At 54.9% G+C, this 18,399-nt stretch overlaps 2 protein-coding genes across 5 annotated transcripts in view; both read left to right on the top strand.

Moving 5' to 3' along the window:
• The window catches only part of SCN4A (sodium voltage-gated channel alpha subunit 4), a 44,420-nt gene extending 39,988 nt beyond the window's left edge, over window positions 1–4,432 (top strand). For 2 of the 3 annotated variants that reach the window (XM_019637817.1, XM_019637818.1), the window contains exons 24-25: window positions 57–327; window positions 1,191–3,291. In XM_019637817.1, the coding sequence (XP_019493362.1) occupies window positions 57–327; window positions 1,191–2,416 (1,497 nt within the window). In that variant the 3' untranslated portion in view covers window positions 2,417–3,291. Of the gene's footprint in view, window positions 1–56; window positions 328–1,190 lie in introns of all 3 variants that reach the window. The other variant, XM_019637820.1, reaches the window with a different exon arrangement.
• A 4,238-nt stretch (window positions 4,433–8,670) lies between these two features.
• On the top strand, window positions 8,671–12,865 carry CD79B (CD79b molecule). 2 transcript variants are annotated; one of them, XM_019637626.1, is made up of 6 exons: window positions 8,671–8,821; window positions 9,480–9,533; window positions 10,544–10,849; window positions 11,059–11,177; window positions 11,445–11,486; window positions 11,601–12,865. In XM_019637626.1, the coding sequence occupies exons 1-6, from the start codon at window positions 8,755–8,757 to the stop codon at window positions 11,697–11,699; spliced, it is 687 nt and encodes a 228-aa protein (XP_019493171.1). In that variant the 5' UTR covers window positions 8,671–8,754; the 3' UTR covers window positions 11,700–12,865. The 2 variants fall into 2 exon arrangements, with proteins under 2 accessions (XP_019493171.1, XP_019493172.1); XM_019637627.1 differs by having other exon boundaries at window positions 9,483–9,533; window positions 11,601–12,208.
• Window positions 12,866–18,399: the final 5,534 nt, after the last annotated feature.

Below are 18,399 nucleotides of genomic sequence, written 5' to 3'. Positions count from 1 at the left end.
TCCTGTGTCCCATACCTACCCACGTGCATCCCTGCACTCCCTCCCTCTTGCTGCAGAACAAGATTCTGGGCATGGTGTACGACTTCGTTACGAAGCAGGTGTTCGACATCACCATCATGATCCTCATCTGCCTCAACATGGTCACCATGATGGTGGAGACGGACGACCAGAGCCAGCTCAAGGTGGACATTCTGTACAACATCAACATGGTCTTCATCATCATCTTCACGGGCGAGTGTGTGCTCAAGATGCTCGCCCTGCGCCATTACTACTTCACTGTCGGCTGGAACATCTTTGATTTTGTGGTTGTCATCCTGTCCATTGTAGGTGAGCAGGGCTGGGCTGGGCTGAGTCGTTTGGGAAGGCCGGGTGCTCCCATCGCCATGTACACATATCTGCTCATGCACCTGGCATGCTCACACACATAGTCACACATACACACATACATGTGTACCTGGCATTCACACTTAATGCACAAATGCACAGAAAGGTGGGCTCGCAGGCCGCCTGTCACCTGCACACACATGAATACACCTCCAGAAACATTCACCTGACCAATAGGCACACACTCAGGTGTCCATATGCTCAGGCGAAAACATTAAGAAGACTGTTTCAGTTTCCATACACACTGGAGAAGTGTGCAGACATGTGTGTACTTATGATAGGAGGTAGCCTCCATTTATTGGGCATTTACTATTTACCTGATGCTGCTATGCATTTGGTAGGCTTTAGCTCACTAATTGTTCATAACAATGCCATGGTATAGTTATCACTATAGGTATAGTTATCACGTCCATTTTACAGATGAGGAAACCGAGTCAGAAACATTAAACGACGTGCCCAGAGTCACACACAGAGCTGTCCTCTCTCTCTCCCTCCCTCCCTCTCTCATCTATGGCATCTAAAAACAGCCTTGGGAATGGACCTCACCCTAACCCCTTCAACTTCAGCATATCCCACCTCTGTCAGCTGTGTCGGGGCAAAGATGTAGTCCCTGGTCCCTGAGACCCCTGGGAGAGCCTGCTCTAATGGGTGAGGCCATTGGGGCTATGCCCCAAGGGTTGAGCTTGTACTGCCCCTTCTTGGGGAAGAGCATACCAGGCTGGGCCCCCTTAAGCCCCACATGCCCCTCACTCCCTAGCCCAGACTCCCACCCTAGGGCAGCCATCCTCACCACTTCCTCCCTGCAGGCCTTGCACTCTCCGACCTGATCCAGAAATACTTCGTGTCACCCACACTGTTCCGAGTTATCCGCCTGGCGCGGATCGGGCGTGTCCTGCGGCTTATCCGTGGAGCCAAAGGCATCCGGACGCTGCTCTTTGCCCTCATGATGTCCCTGCCTGCCCTCTTCAACATTGGCCTCCTCCTCTTCCTGGTTATGTTTATCTACTCCATCTTCGGCATGTCCAACTTTGCCTACGTCAAGAAGGAGTCGGGCATCGATGACATGTTCAACTTTGAGACCTTCGGCAACAGCATGATCTGCCTCTTTGAGATCACCACATCAGCGGGCTGGGATGGGCTCCTCAACCCCATCCTCAACAGTGGGCCCCCCGACTGTGACCCCACCCTGGAGAACCCAGGCAGCAGCGTCAGGGGCGACTGTGGCAACCCCTCCATCGGCATCTGCTTCTTCTGCAGCTACATCATCGTCTCCTTCCTCATCGTGGTCAACATGTACATCGCCATCATCCTGGAGAACTTCAATGTGGCCACCGAGGAGAGCAGCGAGCCCCTGGGCGAGGATGACTTTGAGATGTTCTACGAGACGTGGGAGAAGTTCGACCCCGACGCCACGCAATTCATCGCCTACGAACGCCTCTCTGACTTCGTGGACACCCTGCAGGTGCCGCTGAGGATCCCCAAGCCCAACAAGATCAAGCTCATCACGCTGGACTTGCCCATGGTGCCTGGCGACAAGATCCACTGCCTGGACATCCTCTTCGCCCTGACCAAGGAGGTCCTGGGCGACTCGGGGGAGATGGATGCCCTCAAGGAGACCATGGAGGAGAAGTTCATGGCCGCCAACCCTTCCAAGGTCTCCTACGAGCCCATCACTACCACGCTCAAGAGGAAACACGAGGAGGTGTGCGCCATCAAGATCCAGAGGGCCTACCGCCGGCACCTGCTCCAGCGTTCGGTGAAGCAGGCATCCTATATGTACCGCCACAGCCAGGACGACAGTGGGGACAGGGCCCCCGAGAAGGAGGGGCTGATCGCCAGCACCATGAGCAAGATGTACGGCCCTGAGAACGGGGACAGTGGTATGCAGGACAAGGGTGAGGAGAGGGGCTCGACAGGGGATGCTGGACCTGCTATGGGGCTCACACCCATCAGCCCCTCAGATGCTGCCCCCGCTCCCTCCTCACCCCCGGCGCAGACAGTACGCCCAGGGGTCAAAGAGTCTCTGGTCTAGCAGGCAGCAGCAAGGTGGCCAGCTGAGCCTGGCTGAACCCCAAAGTTCCCCCCCAAACTGCTCTTTCACTGAGGAAGCAGGGCTTTGAGTGTGGAACTGATCCAGCTCCCCGCTGGGGACAGGATGTCGCCATACTGGGGCTGACACCCAAGCTGGAGCACCTGCCTCTCTAGGCCCTGAAAAAGGGAAATGGCCATCTGAGGCCCCACGCTGGGCCTGAGGCCCCTGCCTCCCTGATTTCACCTTCAAGTTGCTCTCACCCCGTCATGGGCCCTGCTGCCCCTCCTCTAGGCCTGGGGGGAGGTCACAAAATCAGAATCTCTGACTCCTACTTGGGGAGGAGCCAGCCCACAATGGAGGGGTTGTCTGCCCTCCTACCCCCAGTCTTAAGGGCTGCTGGCCTCTCCCCAGGAAGTGGCTCAGGCCCCCCAGGCCCTCCTGGACAAAGATGTCTTAACCTCAGTGAAGCAGACACCTGACGCCAGGGCCTGCCAGCCCTCCCCAACTCTGGGATGCAGCTTCACCTGCCAGCTAGAGAATTCCCTAGAAAAGGGAAGTGTCACTGGCCCGAAATGGCTCCACAAGCCTGACTGGCCACTGGATCCTAATGCATTGGGCTGGGGTTGTGGCCCCTTTCACCATTTCCTGGTGTGTCCGCTGTCCAGGCTTCTGCGCCCCTGGCTGGCCCCTGGGGGAAGAGCGCAGGGGATGATTGCCTTTTTTCTAAGAAGCACAGATGGGCGGTACAGGTTGGGTCCACCATATCGCTGCACTGGAGGCTCTTCTCGGCCTGAGCACCCAAACCTGGGGAGGGGTTGGGGTCCCCAGCCCTCAGGAGGAAAAGTCTTGTTCCCTCCCTCCCTTCCTCACCCCTCATCCTTTTGTCCCCCACTTCAAAGTGATCATAAGAATGTTATGTTGAGCCCGTGTTAGAGATTCCCCACTGAGCTATATACATGGCCCACCTGGTTCAGGCCCAACCTTCCAACTTCCTGCTGCCTGGATAGCTGGGCGACACTCCTGCTGGCACAGCTGATCTGGGCATAGCAGTGCCAGGCCTCCTCTGGCTCCCGGAAAACAGACAGAGGTTGAACTTGGAGGCAGGGGTGAAAGACCTGCTCAGGGGTCACTGAATTTATTCACCTGTGTGTGTGTGCTTGTGTGTATAGCTGTGCATGTGTTCAAGTGTGTGAGCCACTGTATCCCATGATGCCTGCATGTCATGTGTGTATGGGTATATCTGTGTAAATGTGTGTCAGTGTGCCCCTGCAGTGTCTGGCTGGTGTGTGTGTGTGTGTCTTCTGTGTAGGCTTGTCCACGCGAGTGTACCTGTGCTATGAGTGTGTGGACGAATGTGAACATGTGTGGTACGGTTGAGTCCCTGTTGGCCTTAGTTCCTCTTCTTTTCTTCTTGTTTCTTGTGAACAGTTTGATTAAAACTCAGGAAGCAGCAAAACCTCCAAAACAACATATGTGTGTGTGTTTGTGTGTGCACACACCCATAGGCCAGAGCCTTCCTTTCTGTCTGCCCTGCTGTCTGGCCGCCTCACTGCCCTGCCCGGGGGGTGTCACTCTCTCTCACTCCCCATGACTCCACTGTCCTCCCTCCCGCTGGTTCTCCGCATCACACCATTGCCCCAGCCCTGCTCCCCATCTCCTGCCTGTGTCCTCTGTGGAAGGAGGCCCCACTCCTTCCGTCTCTTCCTGTAGCAGTTGTGAATGTTCCTTCAGACGGTTCATCCTACAGGGGGGCAGCCTCCTCCTTGACCAGCACCCTGCCCACCACCTTGCCCTCCTCAGACCCTGGACTGGCATGGCCCCAAGAGCCTCAGCATCTGTTGGACTGGATATTCTTCGCCAGATTGTCTCCAGCTTGTAAAGCATCCCCCTGCCTGTGCCCCCTCCCCACCTGCAGACCCACACCCATTCACAGCAGGTAGGAACTGGCCCAAGCCAGGCCAGCAGACCGGCTCCTTTGTACAGTTCTTATAATAAATCTCCCCATGGTGCCTCTGACCTGTGGGCTTCTTCCTTCTGTGCCTTGAATATGGATGTCAATGGGGGATGAGGGGCAGCAAGAAGCAAGAAGGGCTGGTGGGAACTGGAACCAAGTAGAAAGACTTGGGGAATTTCTTGAGGGGTATCGGGGAGGGCAGGATAAGGAGGGCCCCAACTCCCTCCTGTGGCACAGTCTGGTTCTCTCCTGGCCCCTCCAAAAGTAAGCTTGGACTCCAGCCTCTTAGCTAGAGTCCAAGAAGCCAGACAAGGTCGGGAGTCACCTCCCTCCTTTCTTTTTTTTTTTTAAGATTTTTATTGGGGAATCGGGTAAAGGGGAACAGACAAGTTGCTGTTCTTTTGTTCTTCAGTCTAGTTGTGGAGGACGTTGCTTCACTGGCCCAAGTTGGCACCATCATTGCGCTCTTCCCGGGCGAGGCAGATCAGTCGCCGGCTTCTGGACAGCTGCTCAAGGCGGCCAGTGGCCGCTCACGCTGGCAGCCCAGCTCCAGGTCGAGCTGTTGTTCAGCATCTTAGCTGTGGAGGGCAGTGTCACTGGCCCTCATATGTGGGATCCGAACTGGGGCCCTCTGGCGTCCCAAGCCAGCTCTTAACCATCGCACCACTCGGCCGGCCCGCCTCACTCCTTTCTTAACAGGCAGTACCACACGCTCTCCCCGCCCATGGCAGTGTCCAGGAAATAGGTATTGGTTCCTGGCAACCCCAGGCCCTCCTCTCTGGAAGCCCCCTTCACTTCTCTGCCCCCCGAGAGGCCCGAAGTTTTCTGTGGGACACACAGCGGGCCCCTCCATCTCCTCAGAGATACTATCCCCCCCCCCCCCCCCCCGACTGCCTCTGACCCTTGACCTCAGAGAGCCTGTGACAAAGAGTAATGTTATGTAGTGAGGTTGGTCTATAATCCCAGTGGGTGAAATATAATTTTATATATAAATTTGTTTTCTACAACTTGATTTCTGATGCCCAGGCCTGTATTCCTCCAAACTGGTGAACAGCCCTTTTCAGGATTTCTACCCTCCCTTATCCTGTGTCCTGAGGTTACATGGCCCCCATGGGATCTAGGGAGGGGCACCCACAGACTGCCTTAACATCCCTCAGCCACGGTCCTAGCCATGTCCCCAAAGGGCCCTTTTCACCTGCTGTTCTCTTCCTGTGAAAGGAGAAATCTAGCATCCTTGCAGGGTTCTCTCAGCCCCCACCAGGGTGCTGATCTCCCTCCTTGAGGTCGTGGCTTTTTCTCACTTTAAGTTTCTCCAAACCATCCCTGGGACCCTCTGTGGCCCCAAGGACAGGAGAGCTGGCAGGGTGCTCCAGCCTAATCTTCCCCTGAGCCTTGAAGGGCAGAAGAAAAAAGGCAAAATACTAAGAAAAATAGACAACATAGGCTGATGTTTTGGAATCATCCCCCCTACTCCCCAGTTATCAATTGCTCATTGCCTTCTCGAGGGCGAGCTGTGTTTCCAGATGCCTCACCAAGCCCTGCAGGTAAAACTATTTCATTCCGGGCTCACAACTGCCCAATGAAAAACATATTATTACGATGATTTCTATTTTACGTAAGTGAGGAAATTTGATCTCTGAGAGGTTAAGAATGGGTGTGTGAGGCAGGGATTGTGAGACGCTGTCCCTCCCACGGCAGGCCCTTTAGCGCCCCTGGCCCATGAATGCCAGTGGCGCCGTTGTGTCCTCGTGACCTTCAAAAGGCCCTGGCACATTTCCAAATGCTGCCCGGGTGCAGCAGGACCACCCCTCATTGAGACCGACCAGGTAACTTGAGGAGACTTTCTGGCAGGTACACAGCAGGGCCAGTATTCAAACCTGGATCTTTTTTAGGCCTCCTCCCAGGAACAGAACCAACAGCCCAGGAATATAAACATCACCTGAGGTCAGCTGGGGAACCAAGTGGAGCCCGTGAGAGTGGACTGGGAGAGGAGCAGAAGTCTGAGCCCCTCTTTTCAAACTGAGGTTCTACCCTCTCCCATCCTCCCCAGGGTTGCGGGGGGTCCCTGCTCTATTGCTTCCCCAAACACCTGTGCCCCTTGTCCCCTAGCCCCACACCCCCATCTCTTGTTTTGATGCTGCCTTCCTAGAAAGATTAAGTAGGGGCTGCCAGATGCCGGGGTGTGCAGCCCAGGGTAGCCAGGGGCAGACGTGGGAGTGGGCTGAGGAGGCCCCATGTTCCGGGAAAGAAAAGGCGTCATAAACCCCGGACAGAGCTTGGTACTGTTGTCACCAAGGAGAGAACAGCACGGCCCCAACTGTGACAAATAACCCTGCACTCAGTGGGGACCTCCTGCCTCCACCCCCTCCTGAAAGCAGATCCCTGCCTGGCATGAATGGGAATGAGTCCAAAGGACACATCTGTGTCCCTGTCCCTGGGGTGGGGTGTGTGAGGTTGTATGTGTTTGCAGGATGCCAACCCTCCCCACCCCCTTAGCCTCTGTCCCCCTATAGTCACCCTGGGCCCCAGGACCTGAGCAGGCTCTGGGCCACACGGCCCAGGCAACACACCCGTGTGGACATACACATGTGCACATATACGTGTGTGCCCCAAGCCTTCCCCAATTATCCTCCCAACTTTAGTGGCGGGGGACACAATCCCCAAAGCTAAGGCCTAAATCGCCAAGAGGTACTTTGTTAAAGGAAGAGACCCCTAGATTTTTCCCTCTTTCTGCTGGGGTGTGTCCAAACACTCCCACCAGCACCCGGGGCCTGTGGTCCCCAAGCTGACCTCAGGCGATGTTTATAATCCTGAGCTGTTTGTTCTGTGAACTGAACATCTGACACCTTTTCAGGGAAATGTTTTTTCATTTGGAACATCTGGAAACTGTAAGAACATCTGGGGTGCCGGGAACAAGCTGCCCCTTGGATGAAACCTTAACCCCCCGTACCCGCTCTTTGCAGCACTGGCCCTGACCTGCACTCCTCTGAGATGGCCCCCACTGCTCCAGGTGAGGCCTATCTATGCCCAGGGCTAAGGGGGCAGCACCCAGACCTCCGCCTTTCCTCACTGCCAGCCCTGGCATGGGAGGCAGGCCCACGTCCACCTAAACCCAAACAGACCTACCAGCAGCACAAGCTGTTGGAAAACTGGAGGGTGATAGGGAGAATGTGAGGCAGGCAGAGGACATATAAGATTCAGCATCTTTCTTCCCCTCCCGGGAGTCAGGAGAATAGAGAGAGAGGAGACAAGAGAGAGACAAGAGGCTGCTGGGAAACCTAAAACTCAAGAGTGGGCTCTGCTGCAGGGCTGAAGTAGGCAAGCCTGCCATGTGCAGCTGTGCAGGTTGTGCACTGCACAAGGACCCCACCACAACCACTACGGGGCAAAGGTTGTGTCTGACTCAGGAGCAGGGATACCAAGTTGAGTTTAGACAAGCTCCTGATCACTGTTTCCATCCACCCGTCTGACTGGCAAGATCAAGCCAAAGAGCCTTTTAGTTTCAGAACCTTGAGGCTCCCCAACCCTAGCCTCCTATCCCCCACCCAAAGACACCTAGAGCTATGGATGTTTCAGTGCCCTGGGAGTACCATGATTGCTGAGTGATAGGTTTTCTCTAAGCCATCTCCACCTAAGTCCACCTCCCAACAGCTCCCAGCAAACTCTCCCACCAAGTACGGGAGGGAGGCCTCTCACCAGGGGCTGGACCAGATCTTCTCCCAAGTGGCTGCCACACTTGGCCTGCTCTTGCTCAAGAACCTCAGGGCTCCCTTACTCCATAGGGTCAAATCTCCATCAACCCCTAACATGGCTACCTGCACTCCAGCCAAGAGGCTGTACTCTGGGCCCCTCTGGGTGCCTGGCCTGGGCCCATAGCTGCCCCCCACCCCAGGACCCCCACACCACCCTTCCTTGGTGTTCCTCTTCCTGCACGGTGCAGGCTGGTTCAAGGCAGAGGGGCCACGATCAAGTTCATCTATAGGACCTGTGTATTCAGCTAAGCACCTGCAAATCTAGACTCAGAGATGGGAGGCTGGCAGGCCCCAGGGCATCAGTGGGGTGGGGACACATGGAGAAAAGCACAGGCTGCCGTGAGAGGACTTGGAGGTCCCTGCCCCCCAGGGGTGTTCACCAGGACCCGAACTGTGGTGCCCAAGCTGGGGTGACTTTTGAGCCTCAGCGGCACAGCTGACAAAAGAGCCCGCCCTTCCCCAGGGTCCCTAGAGATATGGTGCCTCCCCTGGGTCCTGATTTGCATGGCAGGAAGGGGCCTGATGGGGAAGGGGCGGGGAAGAGACAGGCTAGAGCCCAGACAGTTACACGTTTTCCCCCCAGGAACCTTGGTTGTCATCACGGGCTTGGGGTCAGAGACAGAGCGGTGACCATGGACAGGCTGGCATTGTCCCCGGTGCCCAGCAACTGGCTGGTGGTGTTGCTGCTGCTTCTTCCAGGTACAGCCATCTGATGAGGGCTGCTGGTTTCACTCTCTGTTTCTACTGGTTCTGTCTCCTGCCTCCTCCTGTCTCTCACACTTCTGCCTCCGGTCTCTCTCTGACTGCCCTGGGGCCTAGGTCTGTGGGTATCAGTCATACTAATGGGTTCAGGGGTCTGAGGCCCTCCGCTCCTTTCCCACCTGGAGGTGTCAGGCTCAGGCGAGGGGTCAGTGGCCCTGACCACGGAAGAGGCAGGCCAGGGAGGAAGAGAGAAGAGAGTGTGTGTGGTTCACCCCCAGGCCCCTGAGGGCACTACATGGGGGAGGCAGGGGAGAGGCTGATCCCAGTCAGACCCTGGGATGTACATGTTCTGGAAATGGTCCCTTCTGAAAGCTGGGAGAGTCCTCCAGGTGTGACTTCTCTCCTGTCTCATCCAGGGGCCTGCTCAAGCAGAAGGGGGGCTGGGAGGCAGATCTTCTGGGGACCCCACTCCAGTCCTCTCTCTCCAGATAAGGGCTGGGGAGGGCTGAGGGGTCTGGAAGCTGCTGTTGGGGAGGCGGAAGTGGGTCTGGGAATGCGGAGGGAGGGTGTGCAGGGGAGAGAGGGTGTGCAGGGGTGGGGCAGCTAGCTCTTCAGAGAGGTCCTGACCTGGCCCCGCCCACTTCCTCCCAACCAGCAGGTGAGATGGTGGCAAAAAACCCAACAGTGGAGCAGCACCAGGATTCTGCAGGTCAGCAACTTCCCCTGCCCTTTCTGGGGGTAAGGATATCTGTGTTCACCACCAGTCACTGTCCCTATGACTGCTGCCCTTGTGCCCTTGTCCCCCTAGGTCTCCCCACCCAGAACGCAAATCCTTAGGCCTCCTTAGGGTCTCCCTTTCCCAGGCCTGGCTCCAAGACTCCCACCCCCGAACCCACACTCCCCACCCCCCTGCAGCCACCACCAGTTGTGACCCTCTTTAGACACAAGTGCTCCAGTTGCAGAGACTGAGGGCTTGAGCTAAACCCTGAGTCCATCAAAGGTGGGACCAAAGAGAATCCCCTGAAGACTCAGGCCAAGTCTGTCAAGCTGGGGAGGCGGGCTCAGCCCCAGAAGAAACCCATAACCTTAGGGGCTCTGACAGGCCGCAGAGGCTCAGGGGTTGCTAGGGGCCCACTTGCTGGGAAGAGTGAGGCAAGAGGGAGGCTTCTTGGAGCAGGTGGGTGGGGATAGCATGCCCAGCTGAGAAAGGTTTAGGAGCAGGTCCACACGGTAGGGGGGTGGAGGGGAGTGAAGGGGGAAAGACGGGCAGGGGCATGATGCAGAGGGCCCCAACTGCCAGGCTAAGGATTTGTGGGGAGCCCCTGAGGGTTTAAGACTAGTGCAAGGCAGCCAGGGCGGGAAGAGATGGTGGGCGCACCAGGCCAGGTGGGAGGCTGTCCTCTGGGCAGCCAGGCCCTGGGGGGGTGAGGCCTGAATCTGGCTGCTATAATGGGATGGAAAGGAATTGGAAGGTTCCAGGGCCCTTCTAAAGGAAAATCAAATGTTAGGAAGGAGCAGGGTCTGGTGGTTTGACCTGTGGCCTCTCACGTAGCTCAGCTCCCCCGTACCCCTGCCTCATGATTGCCCCATGCCCTGAGAAGCAAGGACAGACCAGGGGGCTGAGCCAGGGGTATATGCCACCCAGGGCGGGGGCCCATGGTCGGGCGGACATCAGGAAGACACTGAGCGGGATTTTGATCTTGAACTTGGTACCCGCAGGAAGCCCTTGTTCCCAGATCTGGCAGCACCCACGTTACATGGCCAAGAAACGGGGTTCCGTGGTGTTAATAACGTGCTACATGGAGGCTGTGGGCGAAGTGAGCTGGCTCTGGACGCCGAAAATGGAATTGGAGCCCAACCCACTGCACTTGGAAGAGGGACGCATTGAACACTCCCAAACTAACACCAGTGTCACCCTCACCATTCGAGACATCCAGTTTCAGGACAACGGCATCTACTTCTGTCAGCAAAAGTGCTCGGGAGATTCCAGTGGGAAGGGCTGTGGCACCGAACTTCGAGTCTTGGGTGGGTTCAGGGCCTACCCTCAAGCCGGGGAGGGGAGTGGGAGTAGATGGGGCCACGGGGTGTTCATGGAGCCATCCACACCCCACCCCAGGCTGCCCCCAGTGAGGGGGCCATATTGTGGAGGCGGCCATGGCCCTAGGAGGTCTTCAGGTGTGCAGGCCCGAAGGGGGTGCCCAGTCTCACCATCCCTGCCCACCCCGCACCCCCAGGGTTCAGCACCGTGGCACAGTTGAAGCGGCGGAACACACTGAAAGACGGCATCATCATGATCCAGACCCTGCTCATCATCCTGTTTGTCATTGTGCCCATCTTCCTGCTGCTGGACAAGGTGACCTCAGGGGGGCCGGGAGGCAGCCACAGGGCAGGCCAGACGCAAGCAGGCTCCCCGCCTCCCCAGCCCCAGAGCCTGCCCAGTGACTCACCTGTTCAATCACTCCTTCACTCATTCAGTTCTTCTTCCAGAGTATACCTTACCCGCTAAGCCCTGACCCCTCACCCCTCATCCCAGGCCCATCTCCCTGGCCCTCCGCGGCCGGGCCAGGCAGTGGATGGGGTAGAAGCTAACACCTCTGCTCTCCAACTCTTGCTCCACCAGGATGACAGCAAGGCTGGAATGGAGGAAGATCACACCTACGAGGTAAGGAGCAGGGTGGACCCCACAGCTCTGAGGCCCGTGGCGGGTGGTCAACAGCATCATCTGTTGGTGTGGTCGGGCAGTGGCCAAGGCCTGAGCTCCATTCCATGTCTCTAGGGCCTGAACATTGACCAGACGGCCACCTACGAGGACATAGTGACTCTGCGGACAGGGGAGGTGAAGTGGTCGGTGGGTGAGCACCCAGGCCAGGAGTGAGAGGCCCGTCTTCCCCATGCCCCTGGGCACAGCCTGCTGTGCCCTCAGTGACTGCTTCAGAGCCGCCTGGCTCCCAGTCCATCCTCTTTTCCCTGGACCCCCTGTTGGCCTCCAAAACTGGCCCACCTGATCCTCCTGCCCCTCCAGCCCCTGGTCCCCAGCTCTTGTGAAGGGACTGGAGTGGAAGGGCCACAGGGCAGTGATTTGGAGCAGGGAGTTCTCTGGGGATAGACTGGACCCAGCCTTCTGGGGGTGCTATGTGGAGATCCACCCCATGTTCAGGATGGGGAAGGCAGAGACTTGTCTGGAACCTACAAAGGGACTAAGAACAGACTGGCTTCCTGTGAAGCCTGGGAAGGGCCGTGGCCCAGCACCACTTGACCACAGATGGGCCACCGAGAGCTTCATCCCGCTCCCACCCTCTTCCCCCCCAGGGGGCTCCTAGCCTTGAGCCCATTCTCCCATGGAATAAACAATGTATCTTGAGAAACCACACCCAGGCTTGTGACATCTATGGGTATGGGGTGAATGTGAGTATCTGTTTGAGCACAAATGTTTGGGCACCTGTGGGCCCGTGGAGCGTGGGCGGGGACAACTGCCATGGGGCTCCTGGACCTCTCCTGGGCTCACTTGCTACTTCTCTCTGAAGGTCCGGTTGGGACCCGTAGCCATCTCCTCCTTTCTTCCCCTGCTCTGACCCTAGCTGGGCCCTGAAGGAGCTTACCCTCCTCCATTCATCCCAATCCTACTGTCTTTCAAGGTCCTCCGCATATGGGAAGCCCTTCCAAAGCGCCCCAGTTCCTATTTGGACCCCAGCCTCTGCAGCTCCGGCTTAGCTCTAGCCGTGTGCTGCCCATGCTGCCCATGCTGGCCTTGTTCTCCAGTGAAACCAGAAGCTGCCTGAGTTCTCCTGCCTCTACCACCCCTGCTACCCCCTGGCCCCCACCAAGCCTGGAAATGTTTGTTGTTGTTTGACCCAGGCCCGTGTAAGTGAGAGACTCCTAAAGAGGGAGGCTTTGTGGTGGTGAACTTTAGGAGGCCTGAGTCAGTGACCCCTTCACTTTCCAGTCATCACATCAGAAGCCCCCTAGGGTTACAAGGTCACCACAAAATGGTCCCTAGGGCCCTGCAAAATAGGGCCCCAACCTGCCAGCTGCTGGAGTGACTGGGAGCAGCTCACACCTGGGAACTCAAGCACAGTGAACCTCTGTGTGCAAAGCCAGGCTGTGCTTTACTTCCTGTTGACCTTGGGGAGACCCCCAAACACCTCTCTGCCATTCATGCTCTGGATTCAGGTGAGAGAAATCTCTGCCCTCAGGGAGCTGCCAATTTAACTTGACAGAGCTGAAGCCAACCTGTGGGGACCAGTGAGAGCAACACCAGCTTTCCCCTGGAACTCCAGGTAGGGCAGGTGGCTAAGTCATCCAGGCATGGGGTTTCAAGTCGATCTCTCCATTGTTCAGTGACACCCCCCACCCCTCGGAACCAGGCTAGGCTGAGCCGGGCCAGGCCCACTCCCTCCCTGGTCTCTGGGTTGCCAGAGGGACCTGGCTTGTTTTGGCATCTGCCTCCACTGAGCTGGAGCCCTTCCTCTCCTTCTGCTTTGCATAGTGGCGCTAATTCTGTCCTCCTAGCTCCACCGGGGACCGTGGGCAACACGGCTGGGTGTGGGGGGGAGTCTTCACTTCTCCCCCCTGCAGGGTCTCCCCCTGCTTGGGGCTGCCCTGAGTTGGGGGAGGCTTTGGCGTTACGAAAGGCCGCTTAATTCCTTTGAATAACTGAGTTTCCCTAACGCAGAGATTCATTTGAGCAGCGAGGCCCGCCTCCTCCACCAGATGAAGGGCGTTTGCCTTCATGCTTATGATCTAGAAGCCCCCTCTGGTCTTTTGTTTTCTTTTTTAGAGTGTTGTTACGTCTGTCTCGTGGGTCCATGGGCCCCAGAACTGACTTAGGTGGTGGAAACAAAGCTAGGTGATGCTGGTGAGGATGATGAATATCTCAGGTCTCATTTGCTTTATCTGCCAAATGGGAACCATAAAACCTGTCTGAGGGAAGGGACTTGAACCAGGTGCTGTTTTTTTGGTGTTTTTTTTTTTAATTATCATACAGTAAAATTGACTTTGTTTCCTTTTGGTGCACAGTTTAATGAATTCTAGCACATGGACAGTTTTCTAGAGCCACCATCACAGTCAAGATACAGAACACAAATCAAAATCTTTTACCGGGCCCCCCAAATATTTATTTATTGAGCACCTCTTAATGCCCATAAAATTTTATTGAGCATCTCTCTATTCACTTACATGATCTTGCGTTTAAGCCCCAGCATACCCAGAAGGGGTACCATCTTTGCCAAGGTTTTCCATGGTTCTCAAGTCCCAAAGCCCTGAAGACCCCACTCCTTCCTAATAGGCCTAATGTCTGCCACTAACATCCTCTTGGATGCCAGCTCTGGGCCACTGTTCAGCCCTCCCCTTCCCCAGAATGCAGCCCTGAGGCCCCTTGGTGGGCACATGCCCCACTGCCCACTGGGGGAATCCAGCCTGATCCCTCGGGGCCTGGGTGTAAGCACAGGCTGCTTCCTCCTCTGGTCTAGCTTGACTTCCGGCCCTCTCACTGCAGGTGCTGCTAGGCCTGGGGTGCTCTGACTCTGGGGTTTGGGTGTTTTTCCAGCAGATTGGAGATGAGAGAAAAACAAACCAAAACGCAAAAAGCTGCCTCTGTTTGGGTATCACTGGCAGGTCGCATTCATCCCTTAGCAGTTGTCCAACCTGCCTGGGTCCTCTGTGTAGGGCTTCAAAGGCCATCTCGGCATACAGGGTTTGGGGGTCCTGGGCTGTGTCCGCACGTGCTATGCTCTCTTTAGTTGACCTCAGTAGCTATATTCAGGACCACATCAATGAAATTCCTGTATTTGTCTCTGCTCTCCATGTTGCATCCTGGGGACCTGCCATTGACTTGGTAGCGAACAAAAACAAAAAATAACAATAACATACCTTCCGCTTGGAACACCTCAGCTGCCCTTTCCAACTCAAAAGCCTTTACTTGTTAACTCAGGTGACTCCACAGAGAAAACTGAACAAGCATTCAATCCTGAATTCAGAGTCATTTGTTAAAGCACATTTAGATGGATCCTGATGCAATTTTCAAAAACAAAACAAAACAAACAAAAAAACCCCACGTCTTTCTCTGGGACCTGACACCACTTTCTCACATGGCAGGAATGGGAGGGCTAGACACCTGGTGAGGTCCTGCTTAGGGCTCATGGTTCTACAAGTTGTAAGTATGCATAGAACATTTGTGTGTACTTGGGATCCGCATATGCACACTGCCTTGTCTACTTTTTTTTATGTAAATGTTTTCATGTACGTATTGCCATGCATTGCAAGACCCTGGACTTATTATTTTTAGTACTTGTTATTTTAAATTCAGTCTACTATGAAGAGGACATTGTGACACAGCGTGGTCTGCCTTGTCATTTCTGGCAGGGTGGATAGTTGAGTTCTTTCCTTGGCACTGTCCTTCTAACCATTCAGTCCACTCAGCAGATGCTTGTTGAGTTCCTAGGCCTGGGACCATGGCAGCTGCCAGTTCTCCCCACTCCCCGGGCTATTCTCTCACTTCTATATCTTAGCTATTTCCTTCCTGGCAGTTTTCATGATGTGAAATGTCTGTATATATTTTACCATTATGTATTTATTTGTTTGCTATTGTCTCTCTTCCACATAGATTGTAAGCTCCCGCAGAGAAAGGATCGTATCTTTTGTTCAACTGCATATGCCCATCTGCCTGGTACAATGTCTGGCGTGTGGAAGGAGCAACAACTACTTATTGAATCAGTTAGTGCTTGAATAAGAGAATGGGTGAATGAATGGATGGATGAAAGGCATGAATCCAGCCTCAAAGAGCTTACAGTCCCATAAGGAGGATAAGATGCCCACAAGTAACCACAGAATAAGGTAAAAGGAGGTAGAAGTTATTTCCAGCTGAGGTCACCCATCAGGAAAGCACCCCAGACTTCCCACAGCTGCTGGACACTCCTCAGCTCTTATGACTTCTCTTTCAGTGGGACTGTCTCCCTGGGGAAGAATCCCCAATGTGTAAATTACTTTGTAGGTCCAGTTATGGAGATTGCTATGCACGTCTAGATTGTTCAGAGATTTTCCACCAATGTAAACAACACCCTCCAAGGCCTGTCCTCCATGCTTGAACCCTCTGGCCAACCCAAGGGTCTGATGAGATAAAGGAAGTGAAAACATGATGTACACTGAAACGTGCAATACAAATGTGAAGGGTAATGTGGCTTGGTTCATTAAATCGGGCCACCACGGGTTGTTTTTCTGCCACTTTTCTTGGTGCCCGTGGACCTCATTTGGGGCTGAATTGCCCCCACCTTCTTTGAACACCTGAGTGGGGACTTGATGCTGTCCTGCTAGCTTTGCACTGAGGAAAGTTCTGCCCACACCCAGTGGCGCCACTATCTTTCCTGGATGAGGCTTCTAAAGAGCCTGGCACCGTGGGAACACCGGGCCCTGGGCAGCCATCACTTAGGAGCTGGGAGTCTCCAAGCAAACTGCTTTATCTCTTTGAGCCTGTGCAGCCTCACTTCCCTCTCGCCCAGTACAGTTCCTGGCACATGGTGGGCACGCAGAAATGTTGATCTCCTTCCCCATCTTCCCTGGAGAAGCCCTTGGGAATCCCCACATAATATTCTCTAAAGACCTTGACCCAATGCCCTGAGTGATCGGAGTGGTGCTCAGACCCATGCTGGAAGCAGAGAAGAAGTAAAGTATGTCCTGGGGGGCAATCCCAGCCTCTGGCTTCAAGGAAAGCAGGACAGATTGAGTAGTGGGAAGTGTGGGCCTCAAGTGACCAAAGGGGAGTAGAAAGAGCTGCCACCAGTCCCTTTGAGGCTGTCCCTAAGATCAGGGTGAGTGTGACCCTAAATAATGAGATGGCCCCAAACTCCACAGACTTGAAGCCTGAAAGAGGCCATTTCGGATCGAGAGTATATCTGTGAGCTTCCACGGTAGGTACAGAGAACCCCAGAGGTGGTCAAATGTGGAAATAGGAAGGGCTTCCCAACACACTGAAATTCATGGATTCCAAGATAATGGGGGATTCATCCCGAGCCTTTCCAGGCTGACCTCATTGACGGTACTCACAGCTTCTCACTGGCCATCATGCAGAGGCCATTGGTGGGCAGTCTCTGAACCTGGAGAAGCAGGGTCTGGCCCCAGGTGATGCCCCAAGAAATGGTGGGTGACTCCCCAGCACTGGAGGGAAAATCCCATCTAATTCAAAATGTATCTTCTAGTAGCAATGAATCATAGATGTGGTCTCCATCTCTAAAGACCCTGGAAAGGTCCAGACTGGAACAAAGGATCACCAACGTCCACCCCACATCCTTCAGTTCTTCCCTCTTTAGGTCTAATGGTTGCCTCCATGGAAACTGTTTGTAAAGGTATATTCCCAGGGGTCCCCAGAGTCCCATGGACCAACCTAGTTCTGGGGTCAACGGAAGTGGGTTTGCTGAGAGAAGATGCTCCCTGCCCTGGCTGGTCCCATCTGCTCTTGGCAATAACCTGCCTGCTGGGAAGCCTCGGCCACACTTCACTTGTGCCCACCTTGTGTGGCTCTCAAGCAGTCCCCAGCTTAGGCTCTGTACCCTCGCACCTAGCGGAGGCATAGGGCTTTTCTCCCATGGTCCGCAGTTCACATACAAGTTCCCCCAGCATTAGCTCGAAGCCTGTCAAGAGGGGTTCCACATCAGTGACCCTAGTCATGCCTATTGTGTGGCCTCCGACGTGCACCCCGTGTGTCTGGGCCATTCTCACCTGGAAAATGAGAGACAAAAATCTGTCCTTTAGGGGAGGACAAGACGAGGCAAAAGGGTTCTTGTGATTAGGGGTAGGATCCCTGTGTTCAGAGGGATGCGAAGTTAAAATAACCAAAGGGCTCCCACCCCGTGTGCTTTGGAGAAAGGGCTTGGCATGATGCAACATGGGAAGAGACTTTGGAGATCTGCTGCCTTGGCTGAGGTAGCTCGTGCAAGTCAGCCTCTCTGACCTCTGGTCTCTTCCTCTGTGAAATGGGGTGATAATAACACTTCCTTTGCAAGATGGTCGCGAGGGTCAAACGTGAGAATGTATAGGCATGCTCCTCACAGCCTGATAAGCTCTATACAAATATTTTTTAAAAGACAGAATGGTAGAAGACTACAATGGCTGGAGACAGCATCTTTCCGGGTGCTGTACCCTGAGTTCCAGCACTAGGGACAAGGCTCAAGCTCTCGAGGTCTCTTCCAACTTTGAGATTTCCTGATGGTGACAGGGCTGCAGAAGGAACCACGTGTGGCACCTGTGTTCTCGGGATTTCTGCTTGTAAGTTTGCATCTCTGTGCAGGTCCATACCTCAAGTTTTGGTCCTTTTTGCACCCTCCCTGGGGGAACCCCAACGTTAAGGGAAAGGGGAGGGCAGTGTGTGGGGCCCTCTAGTGGTCAGTATTAGCATGGCATCCAACTGCCTAAGGCCAGACCAGGTGGTGGGATGGCCTGAGGATGGTGATAGAGAAGATAGAATCTGGGGCTGAACTGTGCCCAGAAATCCCAGAGCCTGCTGTCTCGGCCCCCTTTTCCAACACACATTCTCTCTAGTGAGTGGAGGGGAGCAATGCAAGGAAGAGGAAAGTGTTATCAGAATG

Source organism: Hipposideros armiger, unplaced genomic scaffold, assembly GCF_001890085.2.
Source record: "Hipposideros armiger isolate ML-2016 unplaced genomic scaffold, ASM189008v1 scaffold_34, whole genome shotgun sequence".
Lineage (NCBI taxonomy): Eukaryota > Metazoa > Chordata > Mammalia > Chiroptera > Hipposideridae > Hipposideros > Hipposideros armiger.
This window is presented reverse-complemented; position numbering and strand designations above follow the sequence as displayed.